The 26,635-nt window shown below is 40.1% G+C and overlaps 1 protein-coding gene across 3 annotated transcripts in view; it reads left to right on the forward strand.

Moving 5' to 3' along the window:
• LOC129185728 (mannosyl-oligosaccharide 1,2-alpha-mannosidase IA) overlaps nucleotides 1-26,635 on the forward strand; it is a 165,581-nt gene that overhangs the window by 99,338 nt on the left and 39,608 nt on the right. For all 3 annotated transcript variants that reach the window (XM_054783122.1, XM_054783124.1, XM_054783123.1), the window contains 2 exons: nucleotides 9,028-9,143; nucleotides 13,093-13,173. In XM_054783122.1, coding sequence (XP_054639097.1) covers nucleotides 9,028-9,143; nucleotides 13,093-13,173 — 197 coding nt within the window. The remainder of the gene's footprint in view (nucleotides 1-9,027; nucleotides 9,144-13,092; nucleotides 13,174-26,635) is intronic.

The following is a 26,635-nucleotide window of genomic DNA, read 5'->3' on the forward strand; positions in this document are numbered from 1 at the left end:
CTGAAATACTGGGCAAAATTGACCAATGATTTGTTGAATTAAGTTAAAAAGAAAACTTCCCCCCCATACGGTGGCCCATCATAAATAAATTGACAGTTAATCCATGTGAACGGTATCGGAATGGCAGCAAACACTGATCGGAGCATCCCTACTAATAAAATATCTCTTTCTTCATGAATTAATTTTATTTTTAGAATATGCCCAGGGCCAATAAAAAAACAAAAACATCTTCTCCAGAAAATGGTCCCTGTGCCGCACTTTGGATACCCCTGGTTTTACATAATTTTTTTTGATGAAAGATGTCAATACTTTGTCAGATTTGAACCTTTTTTTTGACTCATGCAGTAATCACTTGCATTGTGCTGTAATTGGAACAGGAACTTGGAACTAAAAAAAGTGTCAGCTGTGTCCTACACGCATTAAAACGACGGACAAAGGACTATAATCCAATCCAGTGTATCCTGTTGAGAGTAAAATCCCAAAGAAAAACTTTGGCAGGGTGCATTCATTCCATCTGCAATGTGAGCTTGTCTTTTTTCATGCTGAAAAACTGTTTTAGTCAAGTCCATGTTTATTTGACACCATTATAACCTTTTGACAAAGATTAGCCATTAGCTGGACAAATTACATCTGCCATCTTGACGTAGCGCTCAGTCTGCATCATCTATCTAGTTAGCAAACAGCTAGAAGGAGAGGGCATACGCTCTCGATCTGCAGTTAATTCTTCCAGCAAGAAGGTCCTTATTCGTCGCCCCCAATCCCCTGCCTCTGAAGTGTGACCCCGTCCTTTGAGCTAGGTGCGAAAGATCCCGCAAGCCTCGCGGCGGGAATACGACAAAAAGAAATTCATTTCACGCAGCTTCACTCGTAATTCTGCCACCATCTCCTTCCGCCACGAACAGTCAGAATTTTATGCTTGAAAACATGGTGCTGGCGTAGTAATGTAAAGGATGCAAGACAGAAAACCGCAGAGGTGAAGCGGTCAAGTGCTTGTTTTAAGGTGCGGAATCAAACACATTTCAACAGTGTGGGTGTACAGCGAGTGGGCTGCCATTCTACGGGAGATGGGCAAGGTTTGGTTAAATGTACGCTATCAGGGGTGCCCAAAGTGCAACCCGGGGGCCATTTCTGGACGGGATCCTGGATTTTATTGGCTCTTGACATATTGTAAAAACAAAATGAAGTCAATGTTAATGACATACATTGTTACATATTACCCTATAGTCATTTGCTTTGTCAGCTATAACATGCAACTTAAGATAAAAAGCTCTAAAAATGCTTGTTTTTGATACTGAACCTCGTAATATGGCTCTCACATGTATTACAAAAGTTATGAATTCAGTTTTACACATTAAGAAACAATCACAACCATGCAGTATACAGTATTGTACTTATAAAATGTGCAGGCACACAACATCAAGTCCTGGGTTCACAGCTGGAGCACTATTTTCCCTCTGCAGATAGCACTAATGGCGACACACAAGATGTTAGCATGGATGTTGTTTTGGTAGCGGTTTTATCGAGCGGCATTTCAGGTCTTCATAAAAAGTGATGAGGTTTTCGCCAAGCTTTGTCACAAAGTGAGACAAGGTGTTGTTTTCAATGATGCAAAAACTGTATCGCTGATTTCCATAGAGCTTGGTGGGGAGGTGGCACATGATGCAGGCAGGAACTCATTCGATTTTGGTGCACATTGGAATAGAAATGTGGAAATGGTGGTTTATTTCACACTGTTTGCTCTCAGTGGAACACCCCTGTCTTGTAGCCAGGAAGATGTAGTCGTCGTTATGTTTCACTAAGGAGCTGTGTAAAGGTGAGGATACGTGACTTTGTTTGCTACTTTTTATAATGTCAAGGTTGGTATAGTCTGCCCTGGACAACACACGGAGCACATTTCTCATGCATGGGCATCCAACCTGAGAGTGCCCGTTCCTCAGTGTGTTCAGTGTTCTGAGTAAAGTCCTAATCAGATCTTCCAGCTTTTACCTCCACTCCTGTTTGTTTTTTTGTACGAGCCATAGTGAGTGATCGATCGCTCTTGGGGGGCTTGGATAACAACGCTGCGTAATCTCATCTGAGAGGCTGTCATATCTGCCGGGGTGGATGCACTGAACACGCGCGCGGCAAATTAGATGCAGCCAATTAGATTGAAGTGTGCGGCCGCTCTAAAAGTCTGGGCTGTTTGCATTTGGATGTTAGCTTTTGATTAAGTTAATGTGTGCGCCTCGCTCTGCCCGTGTTTGAAGCTCTAAACGCTAATTGATTGAAAGGAAGTCATTCGCAACGCCCACTTATGTCCGCACGAGGCTGATGTATCCACAGTCAAAGTGCAAGTTCTCTGATGAAGAACTACACGGTTTAAAGTTTATTTCTCTAACCGGTCCTTCAAGCTTATTGCATTTACTCTAAACAAGTGCTCAGAAATCAATAAGTGCTGCGCTCCATTTTGCACAGTCCAGTCCAGTGATCTGTGTATGTTCAATTTTATATATATATATATATATATGGAGAGAGAGAGAGAGAGACTATTTTAATTGTCAAAATATATTTATTGTTTTGGTAGGCAGGTTTATCATAAATTTAGAATTTTTTGTAGTTTGACAGTTTTCATGGAAAATAATACTATTTTAAAATTATTTTACACATATTTTTGACATTTTTTTTAAGGAAATTATTTTTGGAATTAAATTTTTATTCAAAAACATGCTTGTTGTCAAGCACAAACATATTCCCTAATTTCCAGTTTATTCCTGTTAATGCCCTGTAAATTTGCTGAATTTTCCAACCTAATTATTGTGGTGGTAGGTTCAAAATATTAGACATAGTGTGATGCAGTGCAGCAAACTCCAACCACTAATGCATTCATCATCAATCATCCTGTTAGTAAGTTGTGCAGGTGTACTTTGTGAGCTCTCCTCTTGTAGAAGACATAAGCGATCAGCCATCTTCACCGATATACGGGATGGCGTTTCTCGCTTCTTCCAGTAAACTGTCTTAATCCCGCCACCTCTCCTCCCACGATCCTCCCGATCCTCACAACTGTCGGGCCGTGTAGCATCTTATCCGTCTCCTGAACCGTTGACCGTGTCCTGAATGGCAAAGAGCTGGTCAGTGGTTAACATGGTGCTGACTCATCGGCGCGCAAACCCCTGCTTCTTCGCTGGCAGCATTAGCGCTACCAAGACGGTCGTTGCCCCTGCGATTGATAATTGGATACCGGTAACCGTTGGCAACGGAGCGAGTGTGATTAGTGTCGATGTGGGTATCTGCATCAATTAGCATCACATACAACAACAGAGTTGTGGCTGTTACATTTAATGTATATATGTACGGTTCTGTATGTATCTCTGCATTGGTTCTCTTCTGGTTCCTGTCCTCTTTGGGTGATGATCCCAGTATTCAATATGCTGGAATCAATTAAACCAAGGTTCCATGACCCAAAATAGGTCACGGGCCAATTTTTGAGGAGTTGCAGACAAAATAATTCTCAGTTCTGACTGAGAATGTTTTTATTATCGTCGTTGTAATTTGCAGGGGCCTCACCAAGCACAAAAGCTTTGAGGTGGGGGTATTTAAATACAATAAAATAAAAAAATAAAAAAACCAAAAGATTTTAATTAAAAGAAGAAAAGAAATGTAAGGTTTTCCAGTTGGTTGTGAACAGGATTACACAGAAAAAAAACCACAAGAGATTTTTATGAAACGCTGTGGAGGGGTGGCATGCGTGCCGAGAAAGAGGCCATTATGTTTTCATGCCAAATAAAATTGAAATGAGCAATAAATAATTTATTTTCAAATTTTCCAACGTTTTTCCTTAAATTATCTGTTCCAATTTTATAAATCATTGCTTTAGGCAAACGTTTAATTTTAAAAATGTAATAATTACAATGTCAAATATTTAAAATATGTTAAAATCATTTTAAATAAAACATGTAAATGTTAATTTATCGCTTTAACGAACACCAGCAATCCCCATAAGTAACATATTTTTGATCTCATTGTGTAAACTAGCCATTACCCATAGCTGCAAATATGTCATTAATTTTTACACCAATGATCTCGCGTTTGCTGTTATTAGACTGTGCGAGCGTTTGGCCGGTGATGTTGCCTTGTATGTAGTAAGCAAATGAGAGCAGACGTGTGTTGCCTCTGAGTGATCCCTGGTGTGATTATTAATAAAAGAAGTGATTTATAATGACACACACATTAATCATAGTTGTGTGTGTGTGTGTGTGTGTGTGTGTGGTTTATAAAAAAAAAGTGCTCGAGGGAGTGCAACATGGCGTGGTGAGTGATTGATCATGAGGACTGTGGCCGTCTAACGCGTCTCGCTTGTGACCGCGCTGACCGTCCCGTGACAGCCATGATGAATGAACACGAGGCGACGGCTTGCATGTCTGTTGTCATTTTTGTACTTGATTTCTGCCTTTGGGTGCTGACGTCTCACATGGCAATGGGATCAATACGAATATGATCCTGTGAAAGGTTGTCATAAGTGTTGAGTTTATTAGTACATGTTTGCGTTGATCCTTTTCACCATGACGCAACAAACCCGGCTAATTGATCATCCAGATAATCACTTTCATATATTTGGGATTAGCAAGGATTAGAGGAGGCAATTTGGCTCCAGTGATTGACATTTTAAAACATAAAACAAGCATCTCCCTCTTACTTTCTCTGTATTTTGGTGGTTTCATTTGGTCATGAACACCATCCATCCATTTTCTATGCATCTTATCCTAATTAGGGTCGCGGGGTATGCTGGAGCCTATCCCAGCTGACTTTGGATAAGTGGCGGGGTACACCCTGGACTGGTCACCAGCCAGTCGCAGGGCACATATACACAATCATTCACACTCACATTCATAAATAAATAATATAAAAAAATATAAATAACGTATGAATGTATATGCATGAATTCAGAATGCTTAATTAGGAATGTAGTGGCATCAAATCCCAAGAGATGAACGTCAAAATAATGAATAAACACTAAATGACCGCAGAAACGTAGTTGCGTAAAAATAGGGTATATTAGTCTTGGTAAATATACAGGAGGAGACATTTATTACCCTCAGTCAGTCCCTCAGAGCTTCTGTCCATTTGTGTCAAAGGGGCTGCAGAAATAAATAAGCTGTAGGAGGGAACAAACATTAATGGATTGATCTGCGCCGTCTGTCCTCCCAGTCAATCAATCTTCACTTTGGAGGCTGTTTTTTTCCTCCTTTTACAGAATGGGATTTTCCACACCTTCAAGCCTAGGAAGGTGTCACGTATCTGATTCCGTTTCTCCTCTTGACTCCTCACCCTGCCGTTTCTTACCAATGTGCTGCATAAGCACAGTGCAGTGGGAAAGCATTAAATGCAAGTAAAGCGTCTGAGCGACCAAAAAGATAGTAAATCAATCTACGGGGGTCTTTATACTGTACATGGACAACATTCATTCATTTCATCGAAAAATGCACTTAGCATCCAATTAACAACTCTTTTCAATAGTCAGCATGTGTGAGGTCTCTAATTAGCGCCGAGTCAAAACATGTGGGCATTAAACGCTGTGGATGTAGGCAACCTCCTGATGTAGTATTCATTAATGCCACAAGATGGATGTAACTGCAGTGGAAGTATCATGAATGGTCACTGGTCAGCATCCAGCAGCTTTATCTGCCTCTGCATGCGCTTTAAAATGTTCGTATGGCTACTCAATTGTTGGTGTGCAAACCATCCGTGTTGCGCTTGCCGTACTGACGTTACCTATAAGTGCTGGCGGATCAGTTTGCTCCGTACCGCTATTACAACATTGGTTCTGTGTAACGCAGTATCCTTGCACAAGACCATGTGGTTAAAGAGACCTACGTTTTTCCCTTTTCCACTCCGTCATGGTTAAAGTTTTTTTTTTTATGTAACTGAGTTTTCACATTTTCGAAATCTCTCCAATTATAGGCTGCTTCCAACGCCCCAGATTGCTGAACAAGGGGCCCTTGGAATTATAGTTTAAAATGACTTTAAATGTGTTGTATCTTTGTTTTTGTTTTTTTTTAATACATTCATTGATCCTAGAAATGAAAGACTTGATTTCATTGGTTGCCCAAAGGTGTGATTAAAATGCACAAGTGTTGCAGCGTATACAAAATGTGCAGCACGTTGCCTTGTGGTTGCATCACGTCTAATCTGCCGTCTGCTCGGGTCGGCGCGTTCTCTGTAGAAAAAGAACATTTTTCATCTTGTCTCATTAAACGGAGACGCTTTCCTCACTATTGCATGTTTCCAGTAATCTAGCATGTGATCGCCCTCCAGCGTTATGATTCACAATTCTTGTTATTAAAACTTCCTGATTATAATTTGCCCGTTAACACGTTTACATTCATTCAATACAGAGCATGCTCAGTGTTGTGTTGATTTACGGTCACGTGATGATGACAAGAGGCCACCAGAGGGGGATACACAGCCCCCAGCACCTTTCATAGACACTATAAATGTCATTTGCAATAAAATATCTAAAGACATAATGCAGGTGCAGAGTATTGCTATTATTGTGTTCCCTCCTTTAACGTGGGGGTTAGGTTCCAAAAAATACCAGTGTTAAGTGAAACTTTTTTCAATTTTTTTTTTACATGTTTTTTGTTAATTATATATGTTTTCATTTACATTGTTTTTTTCATTTACTGTTTTTTTTTTTGTTTACTGGATATGGTTTTTTGTTTAGGATTTGTTTTTTTAGTTTACAGTATTTGTTTTTTCATTTATGTTTTAAGGGTTTAAAACCCCTCACCACACTCTTTATACACTTTTCTCAGACATGAGAAAATATATATTTTGCACATAGAGGGCCTTGAAAGCGCGGCTCACGCCTTGGTCCATGGGCTGAATCAGTGATGTGTCTTTATGGTACGAACCGATGATTCATTTATTCTGTAATGGCACCCTACAGCTGCGTAAGTTCTACCTTCCTTCAACATGTCCAGAATTCAAAATTTTTGTGCAATCGTTAGCATCTTTCTCTGCCTTTTGGGTACAACTGCAGATGCCTTTGTCGGTGCAGAACGTTTAGTCGGCATTGTGAGTTTTGTCAAGGAGAAAACGTGCAAACATACACCACTAAAGAGCCACACGGCTAGCGATCGAACTATTATGTAAATTAAGCAAGCTGAATGCATTCTGTACTGTACAGCAGGGGTCCCCAACCACTGGGCCGCGGGAAGCTTTCAAGTGCAATGATAAAATAAAACAAACAAAAAAAACACTTGTAAATAATCAAATTTTATGTAAATGCATATCAATGTTGGAAATAAGGGCCATTATTTTATTTAAAAAACAATATACAGTTAAAAATCCCATAATTTTGGCATTTATATGTTGTTTGTTGCAAACGGCGACTCGTCCCACTTTGACGGTCCCTGAACGCACCAACTTGCGTGTGCTAACTTTATCTCATGCCGCACAGATAGACTACGACTGTATTTTTACCGTTTTTCTTTCACCTCATATTTAGTCTCAGATGCTGATGCTCTGGGAATGCATAAAGGTAAGGTTTGATGACCTTATTGAGTGCTAATATGCATATTTGTTAATTCATGCTAGCACACTGCCTTTTACCACACACGTCAAACAGCGATGTAATAATCTTTCTGGAAAAACTGGTGGATGGTGGGTCTGCATTCATTTTGGGCTTTGTTCGTTGATGTTGTTGTCTTAGTTTTACACAATACATAATAAATAAGATAAATTAGTTCGCTATAATGTACGAACTCCCCCCCTGGTCCGCGGGAGATTTGAGGGAACACAAGCCGGTCTGTGGGTCAAAAAAGGTTGGGGACCACTGCTGTACAGGACACATGGCATGGAAGGGATTGATTGATGGTCTACAGTCCCTTAGCTAGAGACCTACCTTATCGGGACACAGATGATGCGGGTTCTCCCTTAGCGAATCAGGACGCAGAAAACACTGCGTTCATATGATGTTTAAAAAAAAATAATACAAAATTGCGCACAAAAAAATCTGTAATAGCGAGGCCGCGTAAAGTGAACCGCGTTATAGCGAGGGAACACTGCTGTAATTAAGTGTGCAAGCAAGTACATTTTGTAGTAACAGTTTAGATTCCTTCACTACCATACAAGTATAACGCAAGTTAAAATAATTTCTGTATGGTATTAAGACAAACACACAAAAAAGGATCTTTTGCATGTATTAAAACACTCGACAGCAATGAGGAAGTGAGAGAGCGTGGAGGAGTGTAGCATGTAGAAGGTTACGCATTGTAGGGAAATTTCAACGCATGCATGCATGTGCACACACACAGTTTAGTTCCAAATGTGGAAATTGGGAACTGATATTTTCCTGAAACTTGCCTATATTCTACTGCTGATTACTAAAGAACGGAAAAAGGTAGAAACAAACTTTTTTTTCTTTCTTTTTGTAGCTTCCATGTTTACATAGCCATAGAACACAATATTGTGCGTGCCTTGAAACATCAGTCTAAATCGGCTAAAATGTCTGTCGTTTGAAGAAATGGCTGAGATTGAATGAGTTAAAAAGCCAGAGAAAATTCATAAAATCGAGGCCTTGTCTGTTATGTTGACATCAAGACACGTATGTTGGAATATATTGATCAAATTCCACTTGCAGATGTTCGACTGTGCTCTTTCCTTTCATAAATCCAATTAAAACGCTCTCACTGTGAAACAACATGAAGAAATTGCCTAGTCTGTATCAAGGTCGTGTGTTTAAGTCCCTCGGTGAGTGTAAAGGGGAACCGGAGGCTTGTCCCTGACAATGTGGTGACATGATAAACCCCCTGCAAGACGGCAAACGTATTATTATTAGGAGACTGAATAATGTTGCTGTTGTTGTCAAGTTAAATCATTTGGAAAATGCATTCTGTTTTCATCTATTTTCATTTCTCAGTGTACTTTAGCGGAAAAACGACCCTACGCATATTCTCATTTCTATGCAAATATATCCATACAGATGTTTTTTTTGACATCCCGGTCGTAATAAATGACTTCAGTCAACTCTGTTGTCTGTGTTTGCAGGTGGCCTGAGAGGAGCATCCATCATCGACTCTCTGGACACGCTCTACATCATGGGACTGTTGGACGAGTACAACGACGCCAAGGAATGGGTGAGGACCAGCCTGGACCTCACCTCGGTAAGGCGTCTTGTTTTTAACATCATTCAATTAGTCAGGTAATGAAAGCGACGTATTAGCCCACCTAGCTCCATTTGGTTGCTGTTAATGAGCCGTCCATGTTCGTTAGAGAGACGACGTTAAGGCGTGACTCGGCTAAGCTATCATCCGTGCCTCTGCTGTCAAATCAGTCTAATGAGCTTTGGAATGTGACTCACTTGAAACTGGTACGCTCATCTGCCCGCTGGCGGGCTTTATTAGCACCGAGTCATTAAATTATCATGTTAGCAGTACATGCTGTCAGGTCTCTCGTGTAACGGGTTTTCATGCCAGTAGAAATTATATAGATTAAATGAAATTCAATTTATTTATAAAATTACATTTTAAAAGGTTTTATATATAAACAGCATGTTAAAGTAAATCAAAAAGTAACTTTGATCGTGGGTTTGAATTTAATAAAATAATATACAATACAGTAAGTCAAATACACGAAACATTTTAATACAGAAATTAAATAATTTTAAAAACAAAAAATAAGCTGCAATAGTTAAACATTACAATTTAAAATGTATTACATGGATTAATAGCATCGGCATCTTAGAATTATTTTTATTGGTCTTTTTATGTCTTCATTTGAATCAGTAGATATGAAAGCTTATGCAGTTTATTACATTCAATGTTCATATTTAATATTAAAGTTGAAGCCTAATATATGTATTGTGTATTTTAATTGATAGATAAAAGCCAAATAAATGTAGCAATAGCTGAAGCCAATTATTTTTTTTTTTATCTATTACAATTACTAGTTAAATATTTAACAGCTAGCTCACGTTTTAAAAGAATTGTTCAAATCACTCTTTTCTGCAATCCAAAAAAAGTCAAAGAAATGTACAGTACTTGTCATGCAGAGGAATGAAAAATGAATAGCTGCATCATTTTTAAATAAACTCAAGAAATATACTTGTCATGCATAGGAAATTAAAAGGTAAAGACAGAAAAATAACATTAAAATTCTGTACTGTGATCAGTGGAAGTCTTTTTTTTTTTCAGCTTTTGCATATATTTAGATTTTTTTTTTAATTCCTTTTCCCCTCAGCTTGTCTGCAACAGATTTGAATCCTCTCTGTTCATCTTTTACTCATGAATTGATTGAAGTCACTGTGAGTTCTCTTGTGTCAAATGTTATCCTCAGAGCCGCAGGGTTCACGTTTTGTTTTTTCTTCTTGTTGATGTCAAGGAAATGCAAATTGAAACACAAATTGCCAACAGTTGCTTACTAAATACATACTTCACATAAAAGAAAAAACATTTCAGCACAAATATTTCCCTTCATGCATTGGTTTGCCACCACAAGATGCAAGATGTGCAAATTATGTGATTGATATGAGAGATTTATTGTGACGTGAGCGTCTTATTCGGAAAAGCTTTGTCAGCGTTCCTCTCCCCACCTCAAAGTCCATCATGGAGATAAATGGACGCTGCGTGTCTTAATCGCTGTCACCGCTAAACACATTACGAAACATTCATTCCGACGTGGGCAGAATAGGAAGCGGTAATGTCACTTAGGACTTTAGCAAGGATCCTAGCACCTTGGTTACTCGATTGTTATGAAATCTTAATCAATGGGGTGATTAGCTTACAGTGTTGCCCACAGGACTGCTATCAATTTGTGTGTGTGCGTCACTGACTAGTTTGCATAACTAGCAATGACGCATTCCCATGTAATTCTAGTAGACGATGTAGGAGAGAGGAAAAACATTGGGGGGGACAAAAAGTGAGTACACAACATGAAAAACACAACAAATATCTATAGAACTACAAATCTACAAACTACAAATCAACTTTTTGTTTTTTGAAATGCAGCAACACCCGCTGTTCGTTGAGAAGAGCAATACGTGCTCTCATGTCAGGGTCTCTGTTAGAAAGCATTGATAATGTTTTTTCTCAAGCATTGAGATTTCGTACTTTGTTCTATGGTCTTGTAACGCACCACATTTACGTGCGATAGACAAAATGCCGTGTTCTTAAACTTGAACACGCACGTCAATGCCTTTGCCACCCTCAACCAGTGCAATCTCAGGAGACATCTCACCCTTGTGAGAGCCTGGCTGTTTTACTCTCCAAAAGTCTCTAACTAGGTTTTGAAGTGTATTTCAAGGGGTCTCATTAGTTGCTAAATATAGCGGATGACACTGACAATCTCACACTGATCTTTTCTGCTACATCTTCTTATTCTCTGGAAGACCAGGGGCCTCATCTATAAAACTGCGCGTAGAAATCTGACTAAAAGTCTGCATATGCCAGAAACCCAAAATGGGCGTGTGCAGCTCCACCCCACGGCACGCCCTCTCCACGCCTTCAATTCACCATAAATGAGCACTGGTGTTAATTTAGCTATAATTTAGGTATAGCTTGCAATTTCCACTGAAACTCGACTTAACATTATCGTATGAACTGAACTCCTACGTCGACCTCCTGAATTAGCCTTTTCCCCCAAACAGTTTGTCGTGGATATGCTAGATATGCTAGGATGCGTTGGAGCAGAGACTTGAGGAGGACTTGACGGTGGACAGGCTTACATTAGTTTGTTGCAAAGTTTGTTATGAAAGTATGTAATTCCAAAAGGTTAATGTATATTTTTGCATCACATCTATTGACTATAAATATAACTAATTATGTTATTTTTTATTTATTTATTTTTTAAGTTGTAGGTCTGAGATTCTCTCATCTCACTTTTCCATGAACTCCCCACTGCCAATTAGCTGGCAAATGATTATTGATATCAATTTATGGGATTCTATATGTGGACATTTCCTAAGAGTCTAAATGGAGATTAATGGTGGATATTTGCAGTGATTTCAGCTAATTGCAATCACCCAAGTAGAGTTTCCTCCCTATCAGCCACACTGGAGAGCGACGTCCTTCCCGATGGGCCCAAATGAACTTGATCGATCGGAACGTCATAGGACCGAAAGGCATTAAATAATAGAATACAATTTACACGTTATTGCTGACTCAGCCTTTTTGGAGAGAGTCCAAAATGTGGTCAAGTACCTTAACATTGGAACTTCGATTGTTTTTGTCGCTACAAAGACTCAGACACGGCAATTCCATTTGGTTCATCAGGGATCACTGACTTCCATGCAGCCCTTACAATATTTTTATCAATCCTAATACTGTATTTGTTTTCATGTGTGTTTTGTTTTGTTTTTTTTATCTGAAAATGGTTTCAGGAATGTATCTTCCGAAGGCTATGAACGTTCCAGTTTTTTACATGCAGGAAGTTAAGTCGTTAACTCTACTCCTGAACCTCTGCACACAAAAGGGTGAAAATCTGTTCAGACATGCACTCCTTCTGTGTTGCCTGTGTTGTTCTTTTTCTGGCAAAGGCACCACTTAGTTAAACCCCCTAAGAGTTCAACGCACTCTTGAAAAACACCCTGTGTAACATCAGGGTGTTTTGCCGAACCACCACCACATTTGGTACACATTTTAAGGGGACTGATCAGCACGTGTGTGTAAAGTTTGAGCGAGAGTGGTTGAAAAACATGGCTGCCAACCATGCAATTTTCCAGCTTTGGCAGTAGCATCAAAGCCAAAACAGAGGTGGGATGCCAGGCAAATGTCAGGTTTTTTGTGGGATCTCTGAAGTTGCTTTTTTTCAGCAACACGCTTTAAGGTGGACCAATAACATTGCAGTAAAAAAAAAAACAAAAAAAAACCACTGTACTTTTGGATATAGCTTCAAGGTGACTCTCACCTGTGTTTTGGTTGTGATTATCCAGAAGATGAGCCAGTTAGCGTACTGTATGGTTGGTGCAACTCTACAGGCTAGTTGGATTCCTGTGGACATTATTCATGAGATGATTTTCTGTAAAGCACTCTCAGCTTTACTGCCAACTCTTGCTGTTGCTGAAGCCTGACAACTGACTTCTCTCTCTCTCGTCTCTCTGTTTCTCTCCCTCCACAGAACGGCGAAGCGTCGCTCTTTGAGGTGAACATCCGTTACGTCGGTGGCCTGCTGTCGGCGTACTATCTGACAGGAGAGGAGGTGAGATTAATAGATGTCTGTTATCCCTGCACTCCGCCGAGATCCTTCCTTCCTCCTTCTCTCTTCAGCCTTTTGCAGTTTGACTGATGAAAAGCTTTTCTTGAGTGTGATGGCGCATGGTGTGTATTCACGATGCCTGCATAAAATACTGTCATTATCTTGTCAAGGTACAATACTGTAGAAAGTAAACTTAGATCTACTTTGGAGTAGTCATAATTTAGCTTGAATAGCAGTATACATTTACTATCCACTGAAAATGAGTCTGCACACAGCCATTATTGTCGAAATACTGTAGCTGGCAACACAAATGAATGCACCCCACAGTGAACATGTCCAAATTGTGTCAAATATTAAGACATACTTGGCCATCATCTTCACCTTCAGCTTCCTCAGCAAGGAGCTTGTCATCTTGGAGGTGTTTGGGCTCCTTATGTTGGAAAACTGCCATGCGACCCAGTTTTTTCACAATGTTACAGTCAGTGTTTGAATTCATGTTTTCCACAATAAAATGCTGGCAGCACACGTGCAGCCCGAGACAGTGACGCTACCACCACCACCGACAACGTATTTTCCAGACTATAAGTCGCTTTATAAGTATAATTTGCATCTGTCAAAAAAATAAGTCGCACTGGACTATAAATCGCATTTACCGGTTTATGATGAATATATCTTGAAAAAAAAAAAAAAGTGTCAGTGCTGCTGCTAAGGACATTAAGTTGACAAGAGAGTAAGACGAAGCAAGAGGGAGGGGCAGTGTTTACACCAGGGGTCACCAACGTTTTTTCTTGCGAGGGCTACTTTTAGAAAAACTCATTTTTGTAGAAATGATTTTCATACCTTATTTCAACCTTATTTGTTTTACCAAAACATTCACAAAAGGCAGGTATCCACAACTCACATTTTATGTTTCAGAATACTTTTCTTTCTAGTGTTCTCACATTATTAACTGAAAACCTGAATGAAAAGCAGGCCTGCGGGCGCCTCATGTGGTCGTGGGGGGCTACCTGGTGCCCGCGGGCACTGTGTTGGTGACCCCTGGTTTACACCAACAATGTTTACAACATAACGGCTGGACGGTGTGTAGAAATGTATCAAACTGCTGTACCTGGATTTTAACACCAAAACTTCATTTCTGTATTCACAAATGGATTAAAATGGACTGAAAATCATATCTATGTATTTAGTTAGTCAACTTAGGCAGCCCTTCCATCACCACCAATGCAACAGGAGTGAAAACATAGCCCATGAACAACAGCGAGGCGGTCACTACGACAGGTGACGCAGCTCTAGACTCCTACAGCAGCTCAGTCATCACTAGCAGTGGACACAGTCCTCGCTCTGCACACCAGTACTCTCCTCTTCTCTACCCGTCTAAGCCTTACCCTCTCAGCAGCTAAAATGTCCAAGCTGGACATCACTAGTGTCCGAACAACACTGCTGTCTAAAATACATTTCTCAGTCCACACAGGTACCATATAATTAAGAGTTGCACATTACTTAAAGACACATACTCTCCAGGGTAGAAGTGTATTAAAGTATTTTGTAACACCCTTATCTCAATATGTGTGCCAAACTGCGTCTCAGGCTCAACTCAATGAATTATTGAGTTCATGAAAAAAAACCACCACCACCTCGCTTTGACTTAAAGGCAGCACATGAAATTATACTGTGTGTGTGTGTGTATATATGTACACACACACACACACACACACACACACACACACATATATATATATATATACACACACACACACACACACACACACACACACATATATATATATATATATATATACACACACACACACACACACACACATCTATCTCCTGTCTATGATGTCATCAACGGTTCACTCCCAAAATGTTAAGACAAATCACGTTTATATAGTTTTACAATTTTAGTTTTACATAACACAATTCTAAATGCAAGTGTTTTTGGATTTATAGAGCGGATTACTTGGATTTACATTATTTCTTATGCAAAAAAGTTGTTGGTTTAAAACGTGTGACTTAATATTCTGGAAAATGATCTTGTTCCTCGCTTTTGTTCCTCGCTTGTGTTAACAGATATTTAGACAATAATGGCTGTGTGTTATCTCATTTTCAGTGGCTCGTAAATATATATTCTGTGCTATAGAAGCTGTACACTGACTACTCTAAAGTATATGCAAGTTTACTTTGTTCCTTGAGAAGGTAAATAATAGAAACAGTTGAAGTGTGATACTGTATTTTCAAGCAAGGACGGGGTTTTAAAGGGTCTCTGACTCAAGTTGTTTAGGGTTAAAGTGTATATATTGTGCCTCTGCTGGCCATTATTTCCCACACTGCTAATCAATGAAAACACACTGTTGCCTGCCCTTGTTTTTCTTTCTTTTCAAGTTTATATGTGCTCCTGTTGTGTCAAAGCCGCAGTGTGAAATTGCGAAGTTGCGAAGTGCAAATGCAGCGGCTTGTATGTTTAAACCCTGCAGGGAAAAGTGTCTCAGGTTCTCTTTTCTTGGAAAACTCACACACTGGCGATCTTAAAGACGACATTGTTACTCCAGTGAAGAAGCGTGAAGGCCTGTGGTTTTCATTTGGACATCATCCAGGTGTGATACAGTGCCTCCTTACCTAAAAAAGTCGCGCTCAGTAGAACCTTGAAGATTGCCTGTGACAAGCGTACATCACAAACCCTTCATTATCCGTGAGCGGTGAAGTCACTGGAGGTCAGCGTGTCACCGTAATGAGCGTCTCTCTGCAGCAAAGCTCACCCCCAGCCTGCACCGTAGGTGGACTATTTTTAACAAGGCTGAATGTGAATGAGCTAATGGAGAGGCTGTCCAGTGAGAGACGTCTCTCGTGGCTTTAATGGACATTGATTTGCACGCCGAGCGGGTTGGCATGAAACATAACCACATGCTGTATGATGTAGCGGAATACGTCGACGAGTACACTTAAGTAGATGCTCTGGTTATGTGCATTACATGTAGCAATGTGTGCTTATAGAATTAATAACGTGTATTATCCATGAGCTTCTTTCCTTGTGTGACTTTCATGTTGGATATCGTACATGGTTTGGTCTTCAATCTTACATTTGTATCAACAAGGTAATCCAGTATGTTGTGCAGTTATTATAGTAATAAACTTAACAGATTCCATTACTAGTGTAATGGAGTGAGGTCCCCAAAGCTGGCAAAGTTAGCATAAATTTGCTGCTTTCATGTGTTGGCAGGCTAATGTGTGTCAACAAGAATCAGCAACCTGTGTTTTTTGTCTGTTGCCGTGTGAATTTGAATGTTTAGCTCTGAGCCTCAGCACATGCTTCATTTTCTGTTCAGAGAATATAGTTTCTTGTTGGAGTAGACAGCTATCAAAATATACTTAGTTTTACTTATTAGGAACTAGCAAATGCAGGCCTGGCTGGTTTGCAGCCTGCAAGAGCTAATCTTGGAATCTGAACAGAAAGTAAACAGGAGAGCCAAGTTGTACACATATCAAAGTATACGTATGAAAAATACCGCAAAATGCTGCATACATAAAACAGACTGGGGGGAAATGAATGGAGTGAGGTTCCCCAGGCTGTCAACGTTAGATTGTTTTGTGCATCTACATATTCTGTACTCTGGGGGTTTGTTGATACGCTAATATGATGAGGTTTGACATTTTTTTGACAGTATTTTGGCTGTTGAATTTGCCTTTTGGTTCTTGGAAGCGAATGGAATGACGTTCCTTCGGCTGTGAAAGTTAGCGTATTCAGTATACTTCGGAGGCTGCTATCACATGTTGACAAGGTTGTATATCTCAACAAGATCAGCAGGCTTCATTGTGTGACAGTTGGCGTGTGGTTTTGAATGTGAAGACGTTTAGCTCTGAACATCGAGTGCCCAAACAAAGCACCGTACAACACGTTGTCATTGGCTCATTCATTCATTTTCTAAGCCGCTTTTCCTCACCAGGATCGCTGCGTGCTACGCTGGAACCTATCCCAGCTAACTTGGGGCGAGAGGCGGGGTACACCCTGGACTGGTCAAATCGCAGGGCACATATAGACAAGCAACCATTCACACTCAACATTCACACATAGTACCACACCAAAAAAAAAAAAAGAAAACCAAATCTTCCAGATCTCCTGTCTGTGGGGCCAACATGTTAACGACTAGGCCACTGTGTGGCCCCATTTTTACTGCTAAATAACCCGCCATGGGGCCAGAGAAAGTTGCGAGTGCCTGCACTTTAATAAAGAAGGTAAGATCATCAACAAGTTCCCTCCAGTTTTCTGCATGTAACGCTAGTTATTCTCTATAAAATGTGTTTTTGTTAATATACTTGGGTTTCTGGAACAGATTAGTTGGATTTACATGATTTCCTGTGGGAAAAATTAGCTTGCTTTTTATACATTTAGGTTTTGAAATGCTTAATGACGAAAACTGTGGTACAATTATACTTTATAATGAGTGTTCCCACTGGCAACCATGTATGTTTTCTTCACGTGTCTCAGCCTTGGCCTTACATCTCATCCCGCACGTCCCTGTGCAGCTAGTTATCTTGCCTTAACGGTATTATTTTTGCAAATGCACGACCTTCAAGATGGAGCCTTCTATTTTCCTGAGAGATGTATCAATAACCTCTAGTGCTGCTACCTGATCCACCATTAGTGCCTCTGGTCTCTGGAAGATGGTAACGCCTGTTGCTGGACATCACTTTGGTTGTACACCAACATGTAGAAATTGTGTGCATGGAACGCTCCACAATGGGGAAAAAGTCATGCTTCTCTGTACTGTGTGAGCTTTTCCTTTCGTCTCCACATAATCGACCTCAATTCCCTGCCGCCTCCGTGTTCCCTATGCGCTTGATTCTCCAGCCTCGCTTTGCATAGCGATGCACGTATGTGGTGTGTTTTTGTTTTAGCAAGGGAGAAGAAGAAGAGTGGCGCGAGGAACATGAATTCAATCAGCCGCGTGTGAAAATTGCCCGCGGGGTGCCGAGCCCAAGCGGTGATGGCGTCGGCGAGAGCGAGGGAGGCATGTGGTCATATGCGAGGGGAAAGATGAGATGTCGAGATGAGGGATATGATTGTGAGGGGTGAAGAAGAGCAAAGAGGCGCTCTCTTGATGATCAGTCTGCACACGTACTAGGAGAATTTTCCAAAACACATTTTGCCTGCTCCGTGCATACCAATGGAGTTAAACAAAAGATATAAATGCCTTAGTCGGCTGCTGTGTGCATTCCAAAGCAACAGGTGGCGCTATAGCCTCGTACCGTAATGCTATATTATCCTGTCAGAAGCCATTTAGTAAAGAAAAGAAAATCAGTTGGCTCACGTGTTAATGTGTAACACATTGTAGAGAAAGTGGAAGGGAAACCTCTTTGTCACATGGCACATTTATAAACAAGTATAGTGCACAACACAGCAGCAACAGGACCAATGTTGTAATCACAGTAGGAGGCAAACTGCTCAGCCAGCAGTAATACGGCTGAGGAGTTTATTGTAAACAGTACAGCAAGTGTAACACGCGTGAGTTCACACTAACAGCCGAGTACCAACATTTTAAAGCGCATGCAGAGGTAGATAAAGCTGCCGGATGCTGAGCACTCATGATACTTGGACTGCAGCTACTTCTTTTTGCCGAGTTGATAAAAAATTGCATCCAGGTTGCCTACAGCCACAGCTGGTAATGCTAATACTTTGTGCCACGGCGGTTAGTCACCCGGTGATTATAAGAGACTCACTGTTAGAGTGACTAGAGGTGTTAAATAAATTGCAATTTTAGTTCAAACACGACTAATTTTTTTTTGTCATGTGGAATTTCATACTTTTGGAGTTGGTGAAATCAAATCAGTGATGTCCAATTAGAATATGTGGTACGAATGGGAATCATTTTCAAAATATCTTTTAATGTAGCTAATTGGGTGGAAAAGTATATTATTTTTCACAATTTTTGAGTGCCATGTTCCTTGCTGCCTTCCTGGCGCTCCATCCATCCAAGTTTTCTCACTACTTTTACTTTTATGGCATAACAAGCAGATGTTTACTGTGGGAAGACAAGTTGGCGGTGGCCATGGCTGTCACCTGTCAGTCATAGAGACGTACCACATGTTTTATTTACGTAGGTAAACAGCAGGAGAGTGACAGCATCTCCAGCTGTCTTCATAAAGTCAGCCTGGTGTTCTCCTTCCAGTAAACATCAAGGCAGATAGCTCACAATAAACTAGAATGCAATGTCTTATCATCATTAAAATGCGGGCATTATGAAGATCATGATCAAAAACATATAAAAGGATCTTCCCTTGCTCATCATTCACACTCACTTTCATACCTATGGACAATTTAGAGTCGCCAATTAACCTAACCTAATCCAACCTTTTTGGAATGTGGGAGGAAACCGGAGTACCCGGAGAAAACCCACGCAGGCATGGGGAGAACATGCAAGAGGTGCCCAATGGAGATTCGAACCCAGGTCTTCCCAATCTCCTGACTGTGTGGCCAACATGCTAACCACTAGGCCACCGTGCGGCCCTGTTAGGTTAACCAGAGACTCTAAATTGTCAATAGGTATGAATGCGAGTCTGAAAGGTTGTTTGTCTAAATGTGCCCTGCGATTGGCTGGCGACCAGTCCAGGGTGTACGGAAGTCAGCTGGGATAGGCCCCAGCATACCCCCGCGACCCTAATGAGGAGAAGCGGCATAGAAAATGGACGGCTGGATAAACAAGTTAATAAGCAAACAAAAAATAAACATACATGGTGGCAGCAAATGTAAGAAGTTGTTCATTAATTGTGCATTTTAATTAATAGTTTTCAAAGATAATTTCCACAATTCAAGATGTTTGAAAATGATTACAAGCTTATTTAATCTTACCCCTTTCTCAATATCCCAGCAATTACTAATGCAGTAGTATCTAGATAAACAGACAGACGGGAAGGAAAGAAAAGAGCAATGAGGCCCAGCAGGAGCATGAAAGACAAAGAAAGACAAACATGCAGCCAGAAAGCGGCTAGAAAATTACTAATGAGTGTCTGAGAGCGATTTGGATGCGATGAAAAGAGGCTTCGCGGACGTGTCATATGTTGCCAAGGCCAACTTGTTTTTTGGGTTTTTTTTTTAAATGTTTTTTGTCAGATTCCAAAAAAAGCTTTAGATGTGAAAGCACTTGAAGGCTGAGTGCAAACAATGAAGCGCCAGTCACATTGGGCAGATGACCGTCTCATTAAAAGACTACAACACCCTTGATGGCAAACTTTCGAAAGATCATTCAAACTTTTCAGGTTCGGTGTTGTTTTAAGTCACTTTGTTGTTTTCATCTGCGGCATCATTACTAATAAGCTACGTGAAGCGCTGTCTTGTTTGTTTGCAGGCTCGATCTGTTTGTGTCATGTACGTTTGTTCTGCTCTGACCTCAATTCCCCGCGCGCAACAAATTGATATTCATTACACGACTAACGTACACCGCTCGGGTCTGTAAGTCTTCATCTCCATCAGATATGCAGGAACAATAGAATGGAAATGGTGCACATGTTTATCTCTGTGTCACTCATATCGTCACATGACATTAAATGGCATTTTTGGCGCCACCTGTGCATTGTGCTCAAAATGCGTTGAAAGACATGCGAGCATACATGCACTACAGATATCCTCCAAGTTCTATAATCATTACTTTACTTATGGACAATAGTTGCTAAAGCACATGGGATGTTTTGCTTGATGGCGGCCATGTTTCCCAGCCAATGTTGCTCAAATGTGCTCGTCCGTCTCCTAAAGGTGTGGACCAAATTTTTTCGTGATTTGGTTAAACAGCCTGAAGTTCCAGTGAGTGTTTTGCAGAGCGCATCGAGCTAGGTTAGAAATACCAAGTCAGGCCAACGTATGGGATTTAGTTAGCGTACACAAACAAATACACGGGATGGGCTAACATTTCTACTGCTGTATGCTTTGCATTAGCTTTTCTGCTTGGAACCAAAATGGCTGACTCCCTGGGCGTTTTATAGCATGGGTCCTGAAGTTTTTTTGTGTGGATCACTGTCACTGGTGTTGGGGGCTGACAATAAAGACATTCTACTCTATTCTATTGTACACTAATCCCTCGTTTATCACGCTTAATTGGTTCCAGACTTGACCACGATCAGTGAAGTAGGATTCCTTCTTTATAAATTGAATATTTTCATAGTTATGGCATACAAAACCTGTTTATGATCTTCTAAATACCTTTTTTTTTAACATTAGAGCCATCTAGACATGAAATAACAGCTCTATAGTCACCTTTACACGGCTATTATTCTTTGTTTTAGTACATTTAGCCATTTCTATGCTTGAAAATGCCTAATTTGGGCAAAAAATATGTAGAATTTGCTTAAATGTGCATATTTGACTAATACTGGGCCACAGTAACCTACGAAACAGTGATAATTTATTGTTTGAAAAACCGCGAGTGAGGGACGACTGTAATGTAATAATTATGACTAATTTCCTCGCACAATAGTGAACTTTATCCACGTTTTACATATACTTGTACACTCTGCACTAGTCCAAACTGAATAGATCCCATACAACACATACAAAAGGGGTATACTGTATAGGGGAATAATTAAAATAAACAAATCTGCAGTAATTTTACAATAATAAAAGTCAAACTTTTAAGAGAAAAGCTGTAATCTAACAAAGTCGTAATTTTACAAGAATAACGTCTTAGACTTAAACTTGAAATAGTTGGGGAAAAAACAGCCTAAATGAAACTAAAACAGCTGGAATTTTATGAGAATAAAGTCAAAATTATAAAAGAAAAGTCGTATTCTAATGAGAAAAAGGCACAATTTTACGAAAATAAACTATGAAGGGAAATTATGTCATTTTAGTAGCATAGAGCTAAAATATTTTTTTAAATATAATTTTTTTAAGTAATAATACATTTTCAAAAATTAGATTGAGGAAAGTTCTAATATGGGAATAAAGTCAAAATATAATGGGAATAAAGCATAATATTACAAGAAGAAATTTCCAGAGATTATTTGAGAAGGTGAAATATTTGGAAAATAAAAGGTGGCCGTTGCGTCCTTTAATTTTTCGTTGTGTGGCCTTTGGTGGAAAAAGATGACATGCAATGACATTTAGGAGGTGGGAAGGAGGACCCAAATGTTAGGAACATTAGCATACAGTAGCTATGTGAGCTGCAGCGCTAACATTACACTCACATTTTAACAGCAACATCATGCTAGGTTAGCCTATTTGCTGAAAAAAACCCTAACATGATTAAGTTTACAACTCCCACATCAAAATAAGAGCAAACAAGTGAGGGAGATGATAGATTTTCTCACATTTTGTGCTCATAAACATGCTCTATGTAGACATATGACTGTTTAGCCATGAAGAAATGAAATTTGCATAATAGAAGAGCTAGTGTCGTTTAAGTGTACTACTGGACGTCCAGTCGCCGTTGCGTCTTTTTATTACACAGTAAGTGAGCTTTACCACCTGCCCTAATGAGCGCCGCCACAATAGAAGTCCTGTTGTGAGACGGATGAAACGTTTTTCTTAAAGCGACGCCTTTCAGGAAGAAGGTGGCAGAGGCCAAACCAATCAAATGAAGTGGGACTCATTAGAGCCGTCTTAACGATGGCGGCCTCATGGCATCAAGGTCCCTCCCGCCCTTTTTTTTATCCTTTTTAATTCAACGTCTGTCAAAAGCCTTTTGTAGGTTTACATCTTCCCTTTTAGCATTTTTCTGTCTGATATTTTGAAGATATTACAACACAAAAGTATTTTTTTACTTTGTTGCCAGTCAAATATATGCATATTAAAGCAAATGTTACATTCTTTTTTGCCTAAATTAAGCATTTTCAAGTGTTAAATGGCTAAATGAACTAAACTACAAATATAAGGCATTCAAAAGGCGCATTCAAAGGTGACAATATGTAAGTCTACACTGGTCACTAGCTGCCAGTAATGTTATTGTAACGTTCGGTGAGACACACAAGCACCAGACTTGATCGCCGGAACAATAGGCTTTTATTTCAGGTTTGAATGATCTCTAAATAAGCACAATAATCCCTAACCGTAACCCATGACAAGCTAAAACCCAACTCTGAACCCCCTATGCTACTTACTGTCTGCCCCACCCCACTCAGCGCCCCCATCGGCGGAACACATTTACAGCAACACGCACAAGCATCAGTCTTATTTATGTCTTAAATGGCTTATTTTCTGTTATTGTGTCTACTATATTGGGTAATACAAGTGTCAAGATGACTATAGGGGTGTTATTTCATGTCTAGAGGGCTCTAATAATGTACTTAGAAGGTCGAAAACAGGTTTTCTATCCTCTAACTATGGAAATGTTACTAAGAATTCTACTTACTTGAAATTCACTCATCATGTTGGGGTCTGGAAACACTTGAACAGTGAGGGACGAGGGATTACTGTAATCTTACAAAGGGTGTACTTGTATTTGTAATCCGATAAGGCGTACCGACTTCCCACACAATACAAATGAGGGACAGGCAGTGTAACGGTCTTGTGATAAAGTCATGCGATTTCAACATAAAAAGGTTTGAGGTCATCACAGAGATTGCGTAAATGTGTCGTTTTGATTCGTGCTAATGTCTGTCGGCTGTAGTTTTATTAGCTGCGAATGTTTTCCGTCCAATATTTTAGAGATAATCTTTAGACGGAAAAGTATTTTTACTACAGGTGTATTTGTAATTGGATTTCTCAGTTTGGTACACAGGCGTACTGAGTTCCACACGGAGCACATTAAGTGATCTGCTTCGTAAACTAATAAAGTGTCTTTGGCTAGCTGGGGTCATGGATAATGATAGTGCCAAGGAGAAGCCGGAGCTTGATAATTCTTTCGTCGTCATAGTCTTCTGTTTGAGAACACTTCCTGGTGAAATACATCAATGGGTAAAAACAGGTGGATAAGGGCAGCATGGCTCAGAGTTGTAGAGTGGCCGTCTGCAAACCTGAAAGTTGCTGGTTCGATCCTCAGTTGTCCTGTGGCCATATCAAAGTACCTTTGGGTAAGATATTGAACGTGGTAACAGTGTCAAAGCGCTTGGAGTACCTTGAAGGTAAAAAAACCCATGAAATCTGCAGTTTTATGTTTGGCATTTTCTTCCCTGACAGCACTCTGGATGAAGCGAACCGTGATCACGGCGTACAGTTCCACCCATACAACTGTGGGTGTGGAACATTAATAAGATGTGCTTCAGAAAACGTCACATTTGGTTGCAGCCTCCGACCAAACAAGCCGAGGCCAGAACAACAAAGATTGACTACTGCATTGCAATTTACTTCATCCAGAGGCAGCAAAAAAGTCCTTTTTAATCGTTTTTATTGAGTCTCAGTTTAAGCTCATTAATGGCGTACCGGACGTAGCATACAGCACAAAGTTGACTGCCACTTTTTTTTCCCCTCTGGATGTAATTAAGTGTGTTATTTCATGAAGCTACACCGGCCATTAATTAAAGGCATAAATAGCACATTAATTGCCGGACGGGGATAGATTGCACACTTGCTAATCAATTGAAATAAATAATGAAATCTTTCATTCCTCAGTTGTTCACCAGTGGTTTCTTCCAATGTGATGTCAATGCTTGTTCCTTGTGGACGCTCCGGTCTCCAGGCAGATTCAGTACTTCAATTCCGACAAACGCATTAGCTCCATCCCGGGGCGGAGACATTGATTGATCGGACTCGTCCTATTCGTTGTAGCGCAATTAGCTAATGGGCCGGCTTCTTAGCAGGGGACGCACGAGGTGATGATAGGGAAGGATGGATGAGCGTCCGGGTTGGGATGGCCGCTCGGCGCACTTATTCACCAACAAATAGTCCCGTCCTGACTTTAATGTATCATTATGGCTGCAGAGCATGTCCCCTTGCTGGCGGCATGGCTAATGAAGCCCCCGCCCCCATCCCACTGCTGGCAAACTGTCCTTCGACAGTCAATCAAGAAGACTGGACACGATTTTCTTGTTGGACGAAATTGAGTTTGTTGCTCAAACTTTCCGCCCAGTTTTATCTCCTTCATGTTCGTGTTGCTTTAATCCTTGTTTGTCCCTTTTTCCATTTTCAAGATAAGGCAGCCATCGCAGGTACTGTAGTTTCACTACACTTTGGAGAGATCAATAGAACTGGTCTGATTTATTTTTCCTGGTCGTGTCACATGTTCACCTGGGCACTTGTTGCTAGGCAGACTTCAGACTTAAACAGACATCCGACTATGGGGTTTCATAACAGCGCTGTTACGTGGTGTATTTGTCAGAAAAATAATAGCACAGGCTGTAATCAAACGAGCCGGTCCCCGTGGCCGCTTTACATTAAATGTCTTCGGATTTCAAATACACTTTGGTCTTTAAAATCACCTTTTGTGTTAGTGGTATTTTTCAAAAGCAAGCATGGGGTGGTCTCCACACAAAGCCTTCTCAGAGAAGCACTCAAGGGTCGTCTTTTAAACAAAGCCTTCATCTTTTTTGAATATGAAATATCGTAATTTAACTATGAATATGAATGTCTCATTTGCACATACATACAATACATATCGGTTAAGAGATTAATGAGGTAAGAGATGAATTAATCCTGAAAATGAACATTGGAATTAATAAATACACAGAAATAGGTAATTACATATATATATATATATATATATATGTGTATATATATATATATATATGTATGTGTGTGTGTATATATATATATATATATATATATGTATGTGTATATATATATATATAAATATATATACACACACACACACACACACACACACACACACACACAGTAGTACCTCGCATAACGTAAACCTCCTTTTACGTAAATTCTACTGACCGTAAAGAATTTCTGTAAAGTTTTTGCATTGTATTACGTAACACATTCCATATAAGGTAAAGCGTCAAGTCTGTACAAGTTCAGAAATTGGATTTGAATAGCTCGCGCGACAGAGAGAGGGAAACATTTTCCATGACTAAGAGTACACTTGGTGACGCCTTCTGACGCTTCACGCTCTCATTGGCTGATTATCGGGGCACCGCCTACGCTCTCATCTCATTGGCTGACTTATCCAGCGCGTCCGTGAGATTGTGAGACAAGCTTCCCCCTTCCTCATCGTAGTCGCTCTTAAACTAGTTTGCACGCATTGAAATCTCTTCTTAATTTTTTTACTTTTCTTTGTGTTATTTTTGTGTTATATTTGTGTAATTACCGTAATCATGGGCCCTAAACCAAGTGTAAGTGATAAGATAAAAAGGGAAAAGTTGTCGATAGAAACCAGGCAGGAAATTATCCAGAAATGCTGACGCTTCACCCTCTCATTGGCTGATTATCGAGGCACCGCCTACGCTCTCATCTCATTGGCTGACTTATCCAGCGCATCCGTGAGTTTGTGTGAGACAGGCTTCTCCCTTCCTCATCGTAGTCACCCTTAAACTAGTTGTTTTTGTTTTTCAGTTTTATTCATTTACAGTAATCTTATTTATTACCTTATTTTATATT

Source organism: Dunckerocampus dactyliophorus, chromosome 7 (genome assembly GCF_027744805.1).
Source record: "Dunckerocampus dactyliophorus isolate RoL2022-P2 chromosome 7, RoL_Ddac_1.1, whole genome shotgun sequence".
Classification (NCBI taxonomy): Eukaryota; Metazoa; Chordata; class Actinopteri; order Syngnathiformes; family Syngnathidae; genus Dunckerocampus; species Dunckerocampus dactyliophorus.